This window comes from Thamnophis sirtalis, unplaced genomic scaffold (genome assembly GCF_051295495.1).
Source record: "Thamnophis sirtalis isolate CommonGarterSnake01/CBP01778 unplaced genomic scaffold, rThaSir2_p1.2 scaffold_5, whole genome shotgun sequence".
Classification (NCBI taxonomy): Eukaryota; Metazoa; Chordata; class Lepidosauria; order Squamata; family Natricidae; genus Thamnophis; species Thamnophis sirtalis.
Genome location: NW_028261385.1, coordinates 1,644,152 through 1,665,427, shown reverse-complemented (window position 1 = coordinate 1,665,427; position 21,276 = coordinate 1,644,152). Strand labels below are relative to the sequence as shown.

The 21,276-nt window shown below is 59.3% G+C and overlaps 1 protein-coding gene across 1 annotated transcript in view; it reads left to right on the top strand.

The window, feature by feature from the left end:
• Positions 1–21,276, top strand: part of LOC106551451 (protein unc-13 homolog B) — a gene marked incomplete at its 3' end in the record, with an annotated part of 58,782 nt that overhangs the window by 20,364 nt on the left and 17,142 nt on the right. The window contains 9 exon segments of the mRNA XM_087715190.1: positions 4,302–6,749; positions 8,996–9,018; positions 11,133–11,179; positions 12,715–12,793; positions 14,037–14,111; positions 14,626–14,845; positions 16,219–16,446; positions 16,530–16,600; positions 16,602–16,672. Of these exon segments, the coding sequence (XP_087571316.1) occupies positions 4,514–6,749; positions 8,996–9,018; positions 11,133–11,179; positions 12,715–12,793; positions 14,037–14,111; positions 14,626–14,845; positions 16,219–16,446; positions 16,530–16,600; positions 16,602–16,672 (3,050 nt within the window).

Sequence of the window (21,276 nt, the reverse complement as noted above, 5' to 3'; positions counted from 1 at the left end):
GCCGTAATTTATGGCTCAGAGAGGCTGACCCAGCCAAGGAAATGGCTGCGGGGCAGATAGATTTGCTTAAAATAATGCGAAGGAGTGAAAATAAGATGACATTTTAAAAAAATATAACTTCCCTTGGAATTAAAATCCCCCCTTATCGCAATTTATCTTCCCTCCTGCTCAAAAGACTCCCCCCATTCATCCACCTAGACAATTCTCCCTTCTGAGGTGCAGAGGGATGGGTAGGGAGATTGTGATTGTGATGAGCGAGGAAGCCCAAGGAATGCCAGCTGCCTTTGCTTCAAGAGGGCAGAAGGGCTCCCCAGAAGATCCATCCGAAGGAGAGGAGGAGAGAAGGAAGGAGAGAAGAAAGGAGGGAAGGAAGGAGGGAATGTAGGAGAGAAGGAAGGGGGGAAGGAAGGAGGAAAGGAAGGGGGAAAGGAAGGAGAGAAGGAGAAAAGAAAGGGAAGGAGGGAGGGAAGGAAGGAGAGTAGGAGAGAAGAAACGAGGGAAGGAAGGAGAGGAGAGAAGAAAGGAGGGAAGGAAGGAGGGAATGTAGGAGAGAAGGAAGGGGGAAAGAAAGGAGGGAAGGAGAAAAGAAAGGAAGGAGGGAAGGAAGGAGGGAAGGAGAGAAGGAGGGAGGGAAGGAAGGGGAGTAGGAGAGAAGAAATGAGGGAAGGAAAGAGGGAGGGAAGAAGAAGTAGGACCGTTGAAAGATAAGATGGATCTATGGGATGTTAAGAAAGCAATCTTCAAGTATATTGTCAACTGTAGGGAAAAATTGTTATAAATGCATATTATTAATAACAGTTATGAGATCATATAATTGGGAATGTATATATGAAATTGATAAAATAAAATTTATAAAAAAAAGAAGAAGATCCATCCGAAGTGGGACTCTGGGATACACGAGCCCTTCAGAGAGAAAGGCCTTCCTGGCGTATCTATCACACGTGAGGCCCTTCCTCTGCATCTCTCAGGCTCTCAGATTCTCCCCCGTCTACTACAAGGCCTTCCACAGCACGGGAATCTCTGGCAAAGTCCCAGTTGGCTGGGGAGAAAATGAGGGCATCCCTTTGAGGGTCACGGAGGCAGGGCTGGGTCTGGGGGCTGCAGTTGAAGGCCATAGGCAGCCCACAAAGGCTCCCCCCCCAAACCTCCATGTTTTTTGGCCAAATTGTACTGTATTTTGGGGACAAAAAAGGAAAACGGATAATGGCTTTTGCCCAGAAAATGAGCTCTTCGCTCTACTCAATTCCTGATGTTTTCTGGCCCCCTCCCCCTTCTCCCAGCCCACCCTGTGGGAGCCCTGGCCTTGGGGCAAGGAAGCAGGGAGCCCTGCTAGGGATACAGAAGAAGGACGGGTGCCCTTGAATGGCTAGCAGAGCCCCAGGACCTTCAGACGGCAGCGCAAAGAGGGAAGGGCCTGGGTGAAGACCCTTCCTAAGAAGCCGTTTCCCCCGTTGCTGGAAAGACTTTGCCTCACCGGAGTCTCTTGCTTTATTTATTGGCTCTGAGCAAGGCCTGGTCCAAGGTCCAGGCTCCAGGGCGGGAGGTCAGGAGTCCAGGCAGTTCAGGTGAATGAAGGGTTATTGTAGGCTAAAGGACTCTACAAGAATCTGAACTATTAACGCTCAAATCAGGAGTGTTGGGCGCTTCATCACGGGGGGCTTTTAGGAAGAGAGACTGGACGGTCACTTGTCTGGAATGGTAGAGGGTCTCTTGCTTGAAGACCCCCAAGGTCCCCCCCCCAGCTCTATTCGGGTGGGTGGATGGATTGATTGTTCTTGTCTCTAAGTTGCCCCCCCATTTGGCCCCTTTTCTCAGCCGGTGTGCAGGGACCCTTTGTTCCCTGGGAACTGAATCTGCGCGAGATCCAAAGATCTCTCAGAAGAAGCAGGCGGACGGCTGAGTGGCTCTCCAGGGTGTGAAAACCATTTAGCTACTCTTGACCGATTTCATGGCCTCTTACTGAATTCCGGAGTGCCCAGGGGCTCAAGCAAACAAACGAACACGGAAGGCCGCGACCAAACTCACGCCTGGAGTGTGTGTTTTGTTGACTAGGTGACGCTCATCTCCCATCAGTTGCGCAAGCCAGCCGTCGTGTTTCTCGTGGTGACTCACGCCTGAGTCACCTTCCCTTTGGAGTACTGTAACGTGCCGTACGTGGGGCAGCCCTCGAGCAGCAGTCAGAGCTGCAGCTGGCCCCGAACGTGGCGGCGTGGGCAGTGCTTGGCACCACTCGCGGCAGCCACGTAACGCCGTCCCGGGCGCTGCACTGGCTTCTGGGCACGAGTTGAGGGGTTGGTTGCCACCTACAAAACAGGGCGAGGGCTAGGAAGTCTGTGGAGCTGCCTTTCTCCCACCGGTCCTGCTCACCCCACAGGTGCACCAAGGAGGGTGTGTTCTGTGACCCCCCCCCCCTGTTAAGCACTGTCACCCGTGGGGCCCAGCAGCCCTGCCTGCCCTGCGGAGCAGCCCCCAGCCCACCCCCAGCGCCTGTTGGCCTTTCAGAAGCTCTGCTGGCTTGGCCTAGGAGTTAGGCCGGCCCGGGGGTTGCTGCTGTGCTTCACAACCGCAAGGGATGGTTTACTTTGGGCTTTGTGAGTCACGCAATTATGGGCTTTCTAGACTTGAGATGCCACTTGGTAGCTGGGTGTTGTGAGACGGGTGGCCCTGCGTAATTAAAACAGATTTCCCTAGATCACGGGGGTCAAACCTGCCGTGTCACGTTGCCATCGTGTGACGTTTTGTAACATTTTATCCCTGGCGGAGCCGGGGTGGGCGTGGCCTGCGTGTAATTAGTAATTTAGTAATTTAATAAATTTATAGGCCGCCGAATCCCCTAGGACTTACAAAAACAAGATAAAAGATAAGAATTAAAATGGAAAGAGAGAAACAATTTTAAAAACAACACACCTTACATACCGTCTGGGTGGGGCTGGACCTCGTTCATGAAGTCAACAGCCCCAGGCCTGCCGGAATAGCCAGGTTTTAGGGGCTTTTCGGAAGGCCGAGAGAGTGGGAAGGGTCCGGATTTCTACGGGTACGTCGTTCCACAGGGCTGGAGTAGCTACAGAGAAGGCCCTCCCCCGAGGGGTCGCCAGCCAGCATTGTCTGGTCGACGGCACCCGGAGAAAGGCCAACCTGTGTGATGCATCCGGCCTGCGGGCCGCCAGTTTGACCCCTCTGCCCTAGATGAAGGGGTTCCTCCTCTCACGGCCGTAGGGATGGCCCCTGTTAGCCTACTCCTCTATAAGGAGAGGTGCTCCCAGTGCGCTGCCTGCATTCCTGCTTCTGCCACTTGCCTTTCGTGTTCGTCTTGGGAGCCCTAACAGTCTCGGCTGCCTTGAGCTATTTTGGCGATCGAGGCGGAGAGGCGGGCCTGTCGATCAGCCCACCTGCCAAGGATCTTGTTCTTGGGAAGCCTTTGCCCCTTTTGCGGTGCCCGTTGTGGGAGACCTGCTCCCGAAGCCCCTCCAGAGCCTGGAGGGCCCTGAGATGCCATGCTCTTTGATGCCTGAACATTTTTGAGCGTCTCCACTTGGAACTGACAAAGTCTGTCTTGTTTGAAAAGCAACCTCTCTCCCTACCCGTATGTATTTGCACGCGTGCATTGATGTGTGTTGGGCAGGAGGTGGTGATGAGGGCTGTGCAGGAGATCCAGACTGGGACTCGCCTGGTTCTGTGCCAGCCGGAGTCGACAGGGCAGAAGGGGCTTCCGTGCTGCCCTCGCTTGGGCCCATCCCTGCATCCTCCTCCTTGGGGAGCTCCCTTTCATGTCTAGGGAGGGGGAGGAGAGCGGGTGCGTTTGGCTGACCTCCATGGATCTCACTCGGCAAGCCAGGAGGATTAAGGGGCTTTGGAGGGGCTTCCTCTTCACCTGCTCTCAGCCGGTCAGGAAAGGAGGATCAAGAGGGGTCCTGTTGCCTGGGGAAACTGGGGGCTCCCCTGCTGACCGGAGGGCCACCATCCTGGGAGGAGGAAGGGCAGCACCTGAAGGAACCAACGTCCAATCGTCGGTGCTCAGAGTAGGGTACCTGGGAGGGAAAAACAGAGGAAAAAGTGGGGCTTGGAGCTTAAAACTTGGTAGTGAAAAAGAGACGGTTCCTTTAGAGGTGGGCCAAGGAGGAGGGGGCATGGAGGGTCCCCCCCCCCACGGACTGACCGCAGGACCCCTTCTGTGCTTCACCACTTGCTTGTCTAATGGATGCAGGCGCAGTTTGGTTGATTCTATGGCCAAGGCTATTGTGTGTGTGTGTCTTTTCTCTCCCCTGACCAGCCACCCATGTTTCTGTCCCTTCTCTTGACAGCCGTGTTCTGGGCCATGGGAAGCTCTGGCCACGAGGGCCGCCTGCCCAGGCAGGGAGGGGCTCTGCCCTCAGCTGCTCTGTAGCCTCCTGGAAGAGCCAGCGAGAACCAGGCTGGCTGTGGATTATGCCCATTTGCAGAAGAGAGGACTGGCTCCGTGTCGGAAAACTCGGCTGCTGCTCGGAGACGCTGCCTGGCTGGGCTCTTTGGGGGGATGAAGAAGCTCCTCCCAGCCACGCCCCGGGAGCTCCCCCTGGGACAGAAGCCGCAAACTCTGTTCCCCTTGATGGAGATGGAAGGAGCCCCCTTTGCCTGCCAGTGGAAGGCCCCCAGCCTGGGCGTTCCCGCCAGCCCGGAGAAGAATGGCGGAGGCAGGGAGGCAGGTGAAGATGAGGCCAAGGAGGCCCGGCCGTCCCAGGGTGGGTGTGTCAAGGCCTCCTGCAGGAGGGAGCCCCAGGCACCGGTCTTGGAGGACCCCGCGGAGCCGGGCAAGAGCCTCTCACGGCTGGGCATTGGCACAGGGTGCAGGGTAGCTGCCGAGGAGGAGCCCCTTCTTTCAAGTAAACCCACCTGCCCTGGCAGGAACCGGGACCGCTCTGCCGACGTCATTGATTACATTGTGAAAGAGCTGCGAGGAATAAGCCGCATTCAGACCGAGATTGCGGAGCTTCAGCAGCACCTGACCTTGATCAAGGGGTCGGTGGACGAAGTCTCCACCTGCGTGGACTCGGTCTTGAGCGAGATCGAGGGCCTGCAGAGCAGCGGAGGAACCGCCACCAAAACTTCCGCTGTGCTGAGAGGGCCCGGAGCCTTGGTCGGCGCCCCCACCAAGGAGCCGGTCTTGTACTTTTACGGCATCCCTGAGCAGGAGGGGGAGAACACGAAGGACCTCGTCTGCCGCTTCCTGTCTGAGTATCATTGCTTCAACGGCCTCCAGCGCAGCAAGAACATCAAGGAGGCTTACAGATCGGGGGCTTCCACGGGGGTCCCGTTTGCGCCTCGCCCGGCTGTTGTGAAACTCGCCACGGCCGAGCACCGAGACTTCATCCTCCAGAAGTCCATCCTCTTGCAGGACGCAGGAATAACCATTGCTGAGCAGCACAGCCCAGTGAGTCTCGGTGGGCAGCTGGCTGTGTTGCCGTCCTCTGGCCAGAGACACCAGCCCTGGGACTTCCCCAACTCTCAGGGAGACGGAGGGGGAAGGCATGGGGGCGTTCATCTGCAGAAGGACTCCTGCCAGGCTCAACGCCAGAAGCAAAGCCGCGAGAACCACCCGTTTCACGAGAAGGCCAGCTTGCCACAAAAGTCGACTCTGGCCAAGAAGAGCAACTTAATTTCTGAACTTGAGGAAAAGGTGGGGAGGGTCGTACAAATCATCAGCAGCAACGAGCAGACGTTGCACAAAAACCACACTCCCGCCTGCGTCTCCGAAGCCCCCCAGAAGCTGCTGGAGGTCTCAAAAAGCCACATGGGGAAGTCCTGGCCTTTGGGGGAACTCTTAAACCTCAGGGGCTTGGAAGCCGCTCCCGAGAAAGGAAGGGGCCACGGCTCAGAGGCTGAGAACGTGGCCAAGGACCCCTCCCCCTCTCCCACAGGTGTGGGCAAAGCAGGAGGGCCGGTTCCAGGGCCGAGGGAGGCCGACTGTCAGAGTCTCAGTCCTGAGCAGGTCAAGCTGGAGGAGGAGGAGAAGGAGGAGGAGGAGGAGGCACCCCACAAGGACGGGATCCTGCCGGGCTGTGAGGCCGCCATGCAGAAGTTAATGGGCAGCAGCGAAACGCTCAAGGACATGATCGAGATCGAGCTGAACGAGCAGGATCCCACCGATCACGTCTTCCGGGACGTCTTGGAGAACTCCCAGTTCTTCCTCCAGCATTCGCAGGGCAACGTCGACCTGGTGGACATGAGGTTCTACACCAACAAGCTGGGCAAAGCGCTCAACCACTTCCGCTCCGCCCTGCAGGTGGTCTTCCACAAGTTGGAGACGCCCGACTCGGAGGCCGTCCTCGGAGGGGACCAGGGCTTCCCTGGGGCAAGCGAGCCGGTGTCGGAGGCGCACACCAGCCTGGAGACGGTGGCCGAGACCCCGCCCAGCCTATCTTCGGACAGCCCAGCCAACACGGCCGTGAGCAGCGACAGTGTGGGCTCCCCGCAGAGGAGCCTCCCGAGCGCTTCCCCCTCTGTCGAGGAGGCCCCTGCCCTCCCTGCGGTGGCCCCCGCGGACTCCGGGGGTTGTGCGGATCAGCCCTTCCCCGATGAGCCTGCCCAGCCGGCGGACCCTCCTGAGCAGAGGCCCCTGAGCCTGGAGAAGGTGTGTGCGGAGACCATTTACTTGAACAAATGCATCAGCAACTTCAAAAACGTCCTGAGGGAGAAAAGGCAAATGCGCCGGAGGTGCTTGAAGGATCTGGCCCAGGAGCCCAGCTGGACTTCGGCCGAGGAGACGCCTGCAGGTACAGGGCCCCCTTTGAGACCCCTCCCGAATGCTTCCCCCACTCCTGCTCCCTAGTGGCCAGAAGGGGCGCCTGGCAGGGTGGGGAGAGCCTTTTCAGACAGAGCCCAAACGTCAGCCTCTCCGAAGGAGCTGCCGGCCCTTTCCCCTGGCTCTGGGGCAGCCCGTGGCGGGTGAGAAAGAGCCTCTGCAGCGCCATCAGAGGGCTCCGGCCTGCGGTTGGCTGTTTGGGGCCTCTGAAATGCTCCTCTCCACGAAGACGTTGGACTAACAACCTGCTTTCCTCTCCCTGCTAACGTCTCCCTTGAGGGCCCACACAAAGCACTGTCCGCCCCAGAGCAAGCTGAGGTGGCCTGGGCTTCAAGGCTCAGAGGTTCCCCCAGAGGGCTGGAGGGAGAAGGGTGTGTGTGTCCCTCCCCCACTGTGAAGCCTAGCAGCTGGCAACACTGGGCAGAGGAGGGGGGGAGCCGTAGCAGCGGACACTCCTGTAAAAAGCACAGTTTTCCCCCCGTGGCTGGGAGCCGAGCATGGGTGCAGGTTCTTCTCTCTGTCCTCAGCCACATTTGCTCCCAGACTCTGAAGAGGGGCGGGGTCTCCTTGTTTGGTGCCCTGATTTGGGCATCTCGTGGACTTGATGGTCACATCAGGGGGCTTCCGGCGCCTGGTTCGCTGGGGGGAGGGGAGTTTGGGAAGGAGAGGGAGCAGGACACTTGAAGGAGTCCTGGGCAGACCCAGCCAAACAGCTGCTCCAGGGGTGCTTTTTCAAAAGGCAACGGGACTTCCTTTGTTTTTTGTGAAAGACACTTCAGTTCTGGCTGAATGGGGGGGGGGAGGGTTTATGTCCTTCCATTGCCCAGCATTCTCGGGTGAGAAGGGAAACTGACCTCCAGTTGCCTTTTGAAAGAAATGCCCCCCCGGGACAGCCGTGGCCTGGACGACTGAGAATCTCCACAGAGGTTCAGCCAAGCAGTCCCCCCTTTGGGACTATCCTTCCAGAGCCGAGGTGGCGCAGTGGTTAGGGTGCAGCACTGCAGTCCACTTCAGCTGACTGCTATCTGCAGTTCGGCAGTTCAAATCTCACCGGCTCAAAGGTTGACTCAGCCTTCCATCCTTCCGAGGTGGGTGAAATGAGGACCCGGATTGTTGGGGGTGATATGCTGACTCTGTAAACCGCTTAGAGAGGGCTGAAAGCCCTATGAAGCGGTATATAAGTCTAACTGCTATTGCTATTGCTATTCCAACGGGCCCTTTGGCCAAAGCCCAGGATCTCTGCAGGGAAAATCAGAGTTTTGCATGGATTTGTTGTGGTTTGACGAAGTTTCTTCTTCAAGCATCTCACTTGGAGGTCGGTTTTGGCGGCTTTATTTTTGTGATGCAGCCCCCGTTCCCCCCCTCCTCCTCGAGCCAGTCTGGAGCCAGGTGGCACCAAAATCAAATCAGTCAGTTTGTGAAAATGGGCACTGAGCCACCAGAGGGACAGGAAGGGCAGCAGCCAGAACATCCGTTCACAACCCATAACCTGCCATCAGACCGCGACACCCATTAACCTCAGTTTCGGACCCTTCCAGAATGCTGGGGGGGGAGGGGGAGTTGTGTGATCTTAGGCGCAAGACAAGGATTTACGGTATCCGAACCTAAACCAGGGATGGGCAACTATAGCAACTTGATGGCCAGTGGGCTTCCACTCCATGCTGGCCCATGAATTCTGGGAGTTGAAGTCCACAAGTCATAAGGTTGCCATATTTACCGCAACCCCAGCCTCCCTGGAGACTTCCCTCCTGCGGTGAGCCCCCCGTCAGCCTCGCTCGGGGCTTCCTCCAGCCCGCAGTTGCTGTTGGGGTCCAGGGGGAGACTTGGGTGGGGTCCTTGGTGCAGTGCCAGGAGTGTCTGGAGGGGAAGCCTTGGGTGGCCTTCTCGCCCTCTCACGAGGAGAGTCCCGCCTGGCTTGTCCACCTCAAGGGGCGAAGCTGTTTTGTGCTGGCTGGTGCAAAGCAGGGCTAAGCGACGCCTCCACTAAAGGGCCAAGAGAAGCTGCCTTGAAGACCCCTGGGAGGCGGCCCCTCTCGGCCTCCCTGGCCGCTGCCTCTCCCTGCCCAGAGGGGGACCGTGGGTGGGGGGCAAGGTGGCTGTGCAAGTCTGCTCCGCTGGCCAGGCTTCGTCCGTAAGCGAGACATCTTCCACTAACCATGTTTCCTCTCCTTCCCTCTCTTGCTTCCCCCCCACCCCCCCCACCCCCCTTTCTTGCAGAAAGAAGTAGAGGAGACCTTCAGGTTATTGATTCTCCTTTGTGTGTTTCTGACCGAGTCCGGTGTGTGTCGTCCTTGCATGCCCCCCCCCTTGAGTTGCTTTGGCTGAGGCTTGGCGTGTTTGGGGAGGGTTGGCATGTGCCAGCTTCTGGGGGCATGGCTGATCCGGACAGAGACCGCGGGGGGGGGCCCTTGGCCTGTCGGAGGAGCCAGGAGCCCATTCCCCACTGAGACGCACACAGAGCCCCCCAGCCCAGTTCCCAAAGGGGACGAGGGAGCTGCATGAGACAGGAAGGCTGGGGGCAGTGGAGGTGGGGACTTCTCTGCCCCTTCCTCTGGAAGGAATCTGTTGGCGGGGGGGGGGGCAGATAAGTGTGTGCTTGAGGGGGGGGGTAGTGTCCCAGTTCTTCTGCCGGTGGAGCCACAAAGGAGCAGCTGAAAAGGGAGGAAAAAGAGGAGCCGATTCAACTTCTGTTGCCTCCCTTCCTCCTTCCTTCCTTCCTCAAGGCAGGCCGGGGTTCCGGCACGGATGCTTTGGCCACGAATGGGGGGAGAGCCTCCCTGGAGGGTCCTTTTCATTCCTGTTTTTGGCAGGGGAGGGGGGGGAGCTGCTCGATCAAAGGATGGGGATTTTGCCCGCCAGAAATCCTCCTCTTTCCCTGGAATCGCTTTCCTGCTGGACATAAAAGGAGCAGAACCATATCTGGAAGGGGGCCCCCGGGGGAGGGAGGGAGGGGGGGGCGCTGCCAAACCAGCAGGATCCCATGTTCTGCAGAGGAGGGGGCCCGGGGTAATTGGCTGCAAATTGGCACTCTGGCAGGTCGCGCCAAGTGCCAGGAAGCCACGAAGGCCGCTTTTGCTCTCGGGGATGGAGATGCTGGCAGCCACTCAGCTGACGTCCGGCACAACTGCAGGCAGGGGGGGACTGGAGTGCCGGAGGCCAAATTGGGGCCGGGGGGGGGTCCAATGTTTGGAGCAGAGGGCGCCTCTCCATCCGAGGGAGGAGAAATCTGACTTACGTTGCCGGCTGGCCTCTCTCTTGTGCTGCCCCATGAAAGAGCCACTCCTGCAGAATCTTAAAATAGGGAGAGGCAGCCGTTACTTGTTTCCGGAGCCACCGTGGGCTGTCTGTAGGGGGGGGGTCACACTCAGGGTTGGAGGGGTGGGTTGACTGTCCCTCTTCCCTCTTCAGCAGCCGCAGCAGCCGTTCCTCTGCCTTGGACACGGACAGGCGCTGCCTGGGCTCTCCGCGCAGGGCAAAGGGTGCCCAGCCGTGGCAACTTTAAGGCCTGTGGACGTCAACTGACCGAATTCCCCAGCCAGCCTCCGTCACCCCGCCTTGCTGTTCCACAGAGGCAGCAGAAGAGACGGGCCTGGGGAATTCTGGGAGTTGAAGTTTAGGAGTCTTTGCCACAGTTGGACACCCAGTGAAGGGAATTGCTCTGTCTGGTGCACCAGCAGCCCCCCCCCCCCTCCTTGCACCTCCTGGGGGAGAGAGAGGAGGAGGCCTCGTTCGTGCCCTCTCCTGCAGGCGCTAGAGACCCCTTCCCCTTCTCTCAGCCCTGCCTGCACCCAGCGGTGAGCTGTGGGGGCGGCCTCCTCCGGTGCTTGGAAGGTCCCTGGCAGGGCGTCTGTGCCAGGAGAGGGCAGGCTGTGCCCGTGTCCTGGAGGGTGAATCACCCGGCCATTGACTGCCATGCAAAGCCCCCTGGATCTGCTCAGGGTCTGCCCAGGTCTGGACTCCCGGGTGCCACCATCCTGGGCCCCACGGCCCTTCCTGAAGACGCAGGTGCCACTGGGGCTGTGGGCGCAGGAGAGTCTGTCCTCTCCCCCAAGGGCCCTGGGGGCTTTGCAGAGAGGGGCCTTCAGGGGACGACGGATGGGGTGTCCCCACATTGGGTTTGCCCTTGGCAGGCTGAGATTTCCCCTCCCCCTTGCCCCCCCCCCCCCGTTGCACCGAACAGGTTCTGTTTCCCTTGTCTCCCATCAGCCCCCGCCCCCCATCCCTCCTGTGGACCGCTGACCATGGAGTGCCTGCCTGTGTTTTTCTGCATGGACCTCCTCCTCCGTGGGTGCCTCCCTTCCGCTGGCTGGCCGGGTAATAACGCTGCCCTTTCCTCTCTTTCCCATCCTGGCAGGGTCCGGACAATGGGCAGCCCTCCGAGTCTCCGTGGTTCAAAGGAGGGTGAGTAGCCTTTGGGGCCCCTGCAGCGTTCGCTCACACCCCCCACCCTCCCTGTGACACATCTGGGGCTGCACCTCATGGGGCTCCCCGATTTCCCCCAGGCACCAGGTGAGTTCGGCTTCCGGGGTTCGGCCAGTGAGGCTGCCCCCATTGGAGGCTGTTCCAGGGGCCACGAAAGGCTTGCAGCTGTCCCTCTGCCCCTGGGGGTCCTGGCACCCGAGCACCACCTTCCATGGGGCCGCAGCTCTCTGGGTTTCTCCTCCCCCCTCCCCTCCCCAGCTTCTTGGTACCAGGAAAGCCATGTTAATCTGCGGGAACCAGAAATCAGGAGGAGTTTTGGATCAAAACGTTTCACTCTTTCAAAACTTGCATTATTCTGACCAAGAGGCTTCTCGGCTGCAGGAGGATCGCCCCAGCCCAGCCCTGGAAGTCAGGGTGCAAAAGGCAGGAGGGGATTTCGCCTCTGTGGGCCATGCCCCTCCCTCAATTGGGAGGGGGCAGCTTCCCTGAGCCAGTCTGGGCACTTTCTGCCATCGGAGCTGGTCTTTCCACCGAGGCATCTTTCCTTCCTTCCTTCCTTCCTTCCTTCCTTCCTTCCTTCCTTCCTTCCTTCCTTCCTTCCTTCCTCCCTCCCTCCCTCCCTCCCTCCCTCCCTCCCTCCTTCTTTCCTTCCTTCCTTCCTCCCTCCCTCCCTCCCACCCTCCACCCTCCCACCAGGGCTGCTCCTGATCCCAGGCCTTGGAAGCTTTTGAAGCCGATCTCTCCCCCTCCCCTTCTTTCCAGCGTGACTTGGGGGCCTGCCAGGGGAGAAGTGGAGAAGCCCCCCTTTACAGGCTGTTTGATTTTCCATGTGTGAATATACTTGAATAGAGCCAGATGGCTTTGATCTGCAACATTTGAATTCGTTGCTGCTGCTTGTGCACAACTGTTGAGGGGGGAGGGTAAAGGGGGGGGCACAGCACAGCAGCTCCAACCCGGACTGAGACCGTTGCAGAGCAGAGCAGACAGGGAATTGGGGGAGGGGGGGCTCTGCCTTGACAGAGGGACTCCGGCCCAGCCCCCCCCGCCCCCCCTCCCCGGCTGAGATGCCAACCCTGAGCTGGCATCAGCCCAAAGGAGATCAGTAAAGCTGCCAATGGGGTTGGGGGTGGGTGGGAGCAGAGGGCGAAGAAGGCCCCCTTCAGGGTTCTTGGGGGTTGCCACAATTAGGGGGGGGAGTCTTATAAGATGCCAACCTTTTACTCCCTCCCTGGTAAATCTGGGCAGTTCCAGTCAGCCTCTCCTGGGGAAAGCGGAGACCAGGCCCCGATTTAACAATTGGGGGTGGGGGGGCGAGAGGGGTAGGACTTTGGGAGTCCCAGGCGGAAGGTTCTTCCTGTGTCCAGACCCACAAAGCCTCTCCTGCCTTGGCCACGTGGCTCCCCTCCTTCCCCCCCCCACTTCTCTTGGTGGCCAGGAAGGAGCACCTGGCTGGCCTTCCACCACGCCCCTCCCCCTTGCCCTCCCTAATGCCCCCCCCCTCTTGTTGCTTCTAGGCCAGCGGGCGGCCTGTACGGCATCGACAGCATGCCAGACCTACGGCAGAAGAAGCCCCTCCCCCTCGTCAGTGACCTGGTGAGAGGAACCCCCCGGGGACCGTCTGGGGCGCCCCCTTCCTTTGGGACGCTGGGCGGAGGCTGCTGCGTCTTCCCAAGGGGCAGATGGGGGTGGGGGGGGGACAGAGAGGCCCTCCCACTCCTTACTCTGCAGCAGCAAAGAGGGGGGCCTCCCACAGCTCCCACCACTGCACCACATGCCCTTCCCTCAACGCATGTTTGGGGGGGGGGGCACAGGGATCTCTTTGCTGCTCCTGGGTAACTTGGTGTTTTTTTTTGAGTGGGAGAAATTTGGAGCCTTTGTCCACAAAAAAGAAAAAAAAATGGGGGGGGCTATGATCCATCTAGTTGTGGGGTCTTGAGGGTACCTCCCACCCCCCCAACTGCAGCCTCTCCTCCCAAGGAAAGTGGGGGAGAGGAGAAGAGCTGATTGGCTGGAAACAGACCCAGGTCAGGAAAATGGGAGGGGGGCTTTGGGGCATATTTGGGGTGGGGGAGGCTTCCCTCTGTGCTTCCAGCTGGCACAGTTAAACAGCGGAGGGGGGGAGTTTCCAGCTATGGGGAAGTAGGTAGGGGGAGGGGGGTGGGAAGCTTCCGCCCAACCCCCCCCACAGGGCTAGGATGGGAAAGGGGTGGCCGGAGTGGCTGCAGGCCCTGGGGGTGGTCCTGGGCCATGCTGAGCGCCCCCCCCCCCCAAGTTTGGATTCAGTAGTAGACAAGGACAGTCAAGGTGGCATTAACGTGTTCTGCTTCCCTTGGACGCTGGCGCTTCCCTCCCACAGGCCATGGTAAGTAAGCGGAGAGCGACCCCCAGCTCCCTTCAGCTTCTGACCCTCCGCTTCCTGGCCCATCCATGCGGGACTGTCCCCCGGGGGCCTCAGGGCTCCAGGCCGGCTGGGTCTGGCCTTCTGGGCTGACTTGCCTGGGGAGGGGAGGGGGGGGCTAGATGGGGGACTGCTGGGGCCCTCTAGACATTGAGGGGTCTCTGCCTGCAGATGGCCAGTCCAGCCAAGGGGCCCCTCCCTCCTCCTTCCCAGCTAGAGACCCTTCCTGGGTAGGATAGCTGGGGAAGGCCCCCCAGAGGGGACCTCCCCGTGAGACCTTCCCCTGGGCTTTGGGGGCAAGGAAGAAGGAAAGACCGGTGAGAGAGTGGGGTGGGCAGGGCAGGAGGGCTCAGCTGGTTCTCTCTCTCGAGGGGCTTCCCACCCCGACCCCCCCCCGCACAGCCCTTGGGAGCCCCAAATAACCGCTTCCTCTTCCAGTCGCTGGTGCAGTCACGGAAGGCGGGCATCACCTCGGCCATGGCCACCCGGACGTCGCTCAAGGACGAAGAGCTGGTAAGGGCGGGCAGCAGCTGGGCCAGGGGGTCAGGCCCTGAGCCCCAGGAGGGGGGGATCCCCTGAGGCCGCCCCTGAGGTGCATCACACAGACACACACAGGCAGATGAGCAGAGCACAAAGGCCACAGGGGCTGCCCCCACAGCAAGAGCTTAGGGGAACAATGGGGACCGTGGGGGTCTTTGTGGATGTGGAGGGCAGGGCTCAGGAGAGGCGTTTGCTAGAAGATGGGAGCCCACTCCTGCCTCCCCCCCCCTTGGGGCATCCCTGGGGGTGGGGGGCCCTGCGGGAGGGTAAGGGGGGTGGGGAGTCAGACTAGGCCCTGGCTGGGCTTGAGAAGAGCAGGGGAATTGGCGGGGGGGGGAGACGCTGCCGGCCTCTGCAGGAACCTCCAGGTGTTTTGCCAGGAGAGGGCTGGGCTCTGCGCCAGGTGCAGCCATCCCTCATCCCTGGGGTTGCGGGGAGGGGCAGAGGGGTCTCCTCCATCCTTCCTTCCTTCCTCTCCTTCTTCCAGAAGTCCCACGTGTACAAGAAGACCCTCCAGGCCTTAATCTACCCCATCTCCTGCACCACGCCCCATACCTTTGAGGTGTGGACTGCCACGACCCCCACCTACTGCTACGAGTGCGAGGGGCTCCTGTGGGGCATTGCCCGCCAAGGGATGCGCTGCGTGGAATGTGGGGTCAAGTGCCACGAGAAGTGCCGAGACCTGCTCAACGCCGACTGCCTGCAGAGTGAGTGGCCCTCCAAGCCTCAAGGGGGGGGAAGGGGGCCAAAGGAGCAGGGAGGACCCCAAACCTTCCCGGGGGCAGAACAGGCTGGCATCCCCTTCCGTCTCTGCTGGAGGCCTTGCTGAGGAAGGAGAGCCCGTGTCCGAAGGGGGGGCGAATGCCCCTCCCTCCCGGCGGAGGGTCCAGGGCGTGAGAGGGAGGGATTCCCTGCTCCACAGAGGCAGAGGGGAGAATCGGGGGGCTTCTGGGTAGACCCCCTTTCTCACTCTGGGCTGAGAATTGGAGCCAGATAGTGCTCTGGCTGCAGAGGGGGAATCACCTGGGAAACCAAGTCTTGGGGTCCTCCTCATGCCCCCCGACTCCCTTCAGGGCTCTTCCCCTGCATTCTGCCTTCGGAAGGGCCCCCGTTGGGAGAGGGGCTTGCAAGGTGGGTGGGGCTGAGCCCAGGGAGACTGGGGTCCCAAGCCCCTCCCTGCCACGGAAGCTCTCGGATCCCCCCATTGTTGCTCTATTCAGCCTGAGCCCCCTCCTTGCCCCCCCTTGAAAGGAGGCCTGCCGGCAGTGCAGCTTGTGGGGGCTCCCTGAGGGAGAACGGGGGGCCTTCTGAACTGGGTGGGCGCAGGAGGGGCCTGTGCCAAGGGGAGGGAAGCCCGGCTCGGGGCCCTCCGTGGGAGGGGAGGGGGCCGCCTTCCTTTCTTGGCTGCCCTTTCTTGGTGTCGAAACGATGATTAAGGCGCATCCTTGACGAGTGCCACTTTCGTCAGAGTCCCTCTGTCAAGAAACGTTTGCGCAGCGCCAGGGAAGATGGGTTTTATTTTAAACCACAAAGCCTATTTCGGTTCCAAGAACAAATCCTATGCAGGCCTCACCCTCCCACCCAACAGATGTCCTCCATCCCTCCATACGGGGAGAGGCAAACTTTCTGAAGGACCTGCGGGGCTTCCCTTCCCTCGCGCAGGGGGGCCTTTCCCGGGGGGGGGGGGAGACGGGCTCAGACACCTGGACTCTTCTCAGGAGGGGCCTTCCCTCTCGCTTTTGGGGGCTCCTTCTTCCGATGGGAATGGCCAAGGGCTCCTTCCGTCCCCTGGGAAAAAGGAAAGAATAATAGCAATAGCAATAGCAGTTAGACTTATATACCGCTTCATGGGGCTTTCAGCCCTCTCTAAGCGGTTTACAGAGTCAGCATATCGCCCCCAACAACAATCTGGGTCCTCATTTCACCCACCTCGGAAGGATGGAAGGCTGAGTCAACCCTGAGCCGGTGAGATTTGAACAGCCGAACTGCAGAACTGCAGTCAGCTGAAGTAGCCCGCAGTGCTGCATTTAACCACTGCGCCACCTCGGCTCCCCCTCTCCCCCCCCCCCCCCCCCCGCAGGAGCCGCCGAGAAGAGCTCCAAGCACGGGGCGGAGGACCGGACCCAGAACATCATCATGGCCATGAAGGACCGGATGAAGATCCGGGAGCGGAACAAGCCGGAGATCTTCGACCTGATCCGGGACGTCTTTGGCGAGAGCAAGGGGACCCACGGGCAACAGATCAAGGCGGTCAAGCAGAGCGTCCTGGACGGGACCTCCAAGTGGTCGGCCAAAATCACCATCACAGGTGAGGGGGAGGAGCAGAGACCTGGGGGAGGGAGGGGGGCAGCCCTGGCCCCCCTCTCACCCCTCACCCCCCCCTCCCCGCAGTGTTCTGTGCCCAGGGCCTACAGGCCAAGGACAAGACCGGCTCCAGCGACCCCTATGTGACCGTCCAGGTGGGGCAAAACCAAGAAAAGGACCAAGACCATTTTTGGGAACCTGAACCCCGTCTGGGAGGAGAAGTTCCACTTGTGAGTAGCAGCAGTCCCTGTTCTCCTCTCTGCTCCCTCAGAAGGTGTGGGGGGGGGCTGGGAAGAGGGGCCGTTGCAGTGGGCGCTCAGGGCAGGGGCATTGGGAAGGGGGGAAGTGGGCAGCAAGCCCTGCATCATCTCGGGTGGTCCAGGCAGCAGATCGCACGGGGGTCTCTTTATGCCTTGGATTTACGTGCCCCCCTGTAATGTTCCCGTGGTTCGTCCATGAGGCCAATGTGGAGAAAAGACAGGACACGATCTTTCTCGGGATGGAGCAACCCCAGATTGGGGATCTGAGAGCCCCTTTTATTGAGATAGGACAAAGGCAGGAGGAGCAATAGCATGTGGTTAAAAACAGCCTGTAAAAGTACAATTTCTAATCTACTGCTCAGTCTATATATGGTCAAATCCTGGGCGTCATTGGTAGGGCACATCTCAGGATGTTATGTTATGAACTATCAGGATGTTATGGAGTTTTAGGAGTTTGTTTTCTCCTGTGTGGTTCAGCGTGGCTCTGCATGCCCTGTTATCCACTGGGGCATGGGTGACCCACACCTACACAAGGAACTATATTACAACACCCCCCCAACCCCCAGAAGGAGCCCTGTTATGGGGTGACTCCCGGGGGGTTGTGTGCCCAGAGTCCTCCCCTTCACCTCCCTCCTGCCGCTCCTTCTGGGGAATGCATGACCCCTCGTAGCCCCGGCCGAGCCCAAGGCAGCCCCCAGGAAACGGGTGCCATGAGGAAGGGCGGGAGGCTGGCTATGGGTGGCAAAGCCTGAATGGCACTGAGGGGGACCAGAGATGCCTGTGGTTCAGGAAGCAGCCCTGCGTCTCTCCGGGGCCCAGGCCGGCCGGCTCGGCTGCTCAGCGCAGGTGCCAGGAGGGCTGGCTCTCTTCCTGTCTTTCTCCTCCCGAGGCCTATAATCAGCGGCTGATGGCTCTGGCAGAGATGGGAGCCCCTGGGCTCCTTCCTGGAGGTGGCAAACAAGGGAGGCGATGCAATTAGGGTAATGAACCCTCATTAGGCCAAGAGGGCCGGGGTGGCACGGGGAGCCCTGCAGGCGGTGGTGCTTAAGAGAGCTTTCTAGCCTTCTCCCACACTCGACACTCGAGGCTTTTGGAGCCAAGAGCATGTGAGGTTGGCACCGATGTGTTGCGCAGGGTGCGAAAATTCCTCTCTGCACACACAAATGACGTGGCTGCTACTAGCAGGGACGGGCGAGGGCAAGCAATTCAAGTCTCCAAAGAGCCTCACCCGCCGTGGAGAAGCCCATCAGCCTCCTGGGCGTCCTAAGAAACGGTACTGAAAAGGAGGGGCCAGCATTAGGATGGCCTTGCGTAAGCCACGTCTGGAGCATCGGGCCCAGTTCCGGGGATGGGGGGGGGGCTAGCTAAGAGGATCTGGGGGAGGGGAGAAGCTTCCTCGGAGGAAACCAGGGGGGCTTTGGGGCCTGGAAGGAGATGAATGGAGGAGTGCAGAATGATGGAGGGTGTGGATGAATAGCCTCCCTCCTCCTTTCCTGTGCTCCCTGACCAAATGCTTTCAGCCGGGGGTGGGGTGGGCTGTGCTCCCATTATTCCCCAATGTCAGAGGCCATTTCTGTGGGGCCCCGCAGAGTCTGGAGAGCAGCCGAAAGGCTGGCCTGCTGCTGGGGCTGCAGAGAGGGCTGCAGGGGGCCCAGTCCTGAAACCCATCTCTGTAACGTTCCCGTGGTTCGTCCATGAGGCCAATGTGGAGAAAAGACAGGACACGATCTTTCTCGGGATGGAGCGACCCAGATTGGGGGTCTGGTAGCCCCTTTTATTGAGATAGGACAAAGGCAGGAGGAGCAATCAGCATGTGATTAAAAACAGCCTGTAAAAGTACAATTTCTAATCTACTGCTCAGGGAAGTTCTGTCTATATATGGTCAAATCCTGGGCGTCATTGGTAGGGCACATCTCAGGATGTTATGTTATGAACTATCAGGATGTTATGGGGTTTTAGGAGTTTGTTTTCTCCTGTGTGGTTCAGTGTGGCTCTGCATGCCCTGGTATGAACTGGGCCATGAGTGACCGCTACGCCTACACAAGGAATTATATTACAACACATCTTATTGGGGAAAGCTGTGTGCCATCAGCCCAGGGCCGACCCCCCCCCCCCCAGGAGCCTGGCAAAACTCTCTCCCAAATATCAGGGAGCAATCGTGCCAAAGCCCAGCCACGGGAGAGGTCGTCGTCTGCTGCTTCTGGGGGAGGGGGGGAGATCAGGGCTCCTGTGGACGTTTCCCACAGTCTCCAGCGTAGATAAGAGCCAAGGTGGCGCAGTGGTTAAAAAGCAGCACTGCAGGCTACTGCTAGATCAGCAGGTCAGCGGTTCAAATCTCACCGGCTCAGGGTTGACTCAGCCTTCCATCCTTCCGAGGTGGGTAAAATGAGGACCCAGATTGTTGGGGGCAATATGCTGACTCTCTGTAAACCGCTTAGAGAGGCCTGAAAGGCCTATGAAGCGGTATATAAGTCTACTGCTATTGCTAATTGGCTTGTGATTGTCAGCCAGCATCGATTATCTGCTGCAGAGGAGAATTCTCTCTCGGCTGGGATGAACATCGACAGGAGGGCCTGAGTGCTTCACCGGGGATTAAGGGGGCTGGGAGACCCCTCGGGAGTTCTCCTGCTCTTCCTTCCAGAACCTTCCCGTCGCAGCCGGGCTTCTCACAGGCCTGCAGCAGTGAGATTAAAGGGGGGTGGGGGTGGGATGGAGGGTCTCCCTTCCATTTTGCTAGCACCCCCTCAGAGCTCGGATGGGGAGGGGGATGTCCTTTCCCCCAGGGCGCTTATCTAAACGCCCAACCACCAAAGCAGGGGTGGACTAGAGGACCTCCGGGCCCTTTCCAGCTCTCTTCCGATTCCAGGGCTGCTCTTGCGTAGCTGGGCTGGAGGGTCCGGGGCCTGGGAAGCCCCTGTTGGATAGGAGGCGGCTGCAATTGGCTCCCATTGGAAACTCTGCTGGGGGGGCCCTTCAGCGGTTGGTCTATGGCAGTGGTTCCCAAACTTGGCAACTTTAAGACTTGTGGACTTCAACTCCCAGAATTCTCCAGCCAGCAGAGCTGGCTGGAGAATTCTGGGAGTTGAAGTCCACAAGTCTTAAAGTTGCCAAGTTTGGGAACCATTGGTCTATGGGGCCAAACATAGGCACTTCAAAGTTTACGACCATCTCCCACAGTTACGGCCTTTGCAGCACCCCCATGCTCACGTGACCAAAATTCAGAGGCTTGGCAAGTGACTCACACTTATGACGGCCGCAGTGTCCCAGGGTCATGGGATCCCTTTGGTGACCTGACAAGGAAAAGCCAGATTCACTTAGCGACCGTGTTACTAACTTAACAACTGATTCACTTAACAACTGTGGCAAGGGAAAGTCGTACAATGGGCCGAAAACCTACTGAACAAATGGTCTCACTTAACAACAGAAATGTTGGGCTTAGTGGCGGTTGTCGGTGGGAGGCTATCTGGGCTACTGAGGCAATTGCAGGGCCTTCAAGCCAAATGGAGCCCCTGCGTCCCTCTTGGGAGGTCCTTGGGGGGCCTTCCGGGTCTTAGGTTGCCCCCCCACCGTCTTTTAAAGGTGCCCAAACCTTCAGGGGGCCCAATGGGGGCCGTTGAGGGGCAGGGCCTGGGCAAGGGGAGGCTTTCCCAGAAGAGGGCTGGAGGGGCAGGGCCCACCTGGGGGCCGGATGAGGCCTCGCGGCTGGCGGTAGGGAGGGGGGGGCAGAGCCTGGGGGAAGCACCGCTCTGATTGACAAGGCTCAGCGCATTGTGCCTGACCCACTTTCTGACTTTCTTCCTCCCTGTTATTTGGGTTGCTTGGCAACAGGCGGCCCCTTTGTGGAGAAGCCAGCGAGGGTCCCTGCTGCGGCGTGGCCACGGCTTCAGCCCGGCCTCCGCTGCCTGCCTTCCTTCCTTCCTCGGCCCCAGAGCGCCTCCCACGCACGAAGCACCTAGGAACTAGGTCCCCCCCCCCAAAGCATCACCGGTCATTCTGTTTCCTATCACGTAATGCCCAGCCACGAGGTTTTCCTCTTCTGCCTCCTCCTCCTCCTCCTCCTCGTTTCTGCCAAGGTCACGCAGAAGCCCAAGATGGCACCAACGGGGAAAGGTTGGCTTAGGACTGGGGGGGCCTTCGGCCGCTGAAGCTCCCTGGGTGCCCTCAGCCCAGGTCGCCCCCCGAAGGGCTTGATGAGGAGACAGAGCTGCCCCGGGGGCTGTGGGATCATTCAGAGATCACAGGGGAATCAGAAAATAACAGACTAACAGCGCTGGGAAGGATCTTGTAGGTCAGTGTTTCTCAACCTTGGCCACTTGAAGATGTCCGGACTTCAACTCCCAGAATTCCCCAGCCAGCATTCGCTGGCTGGGGAATTCTGGGAGTTGAAGTCCGGACATCTTCAAGTGGCCAAGGTTGAGAACACTGTTGTGGGTCATCTAGTCCCACCCCCTGGAAGACCCACGTTTTTTGAAGGCAACTTCTCTTCCACGGGTTAATTGTCCTCCCTGTTAGGAAGTTTCTCCTTAATTCCAAGTTGCTTCTCTCCTTGATGAGTTTGTAACCATAGTTTCTTC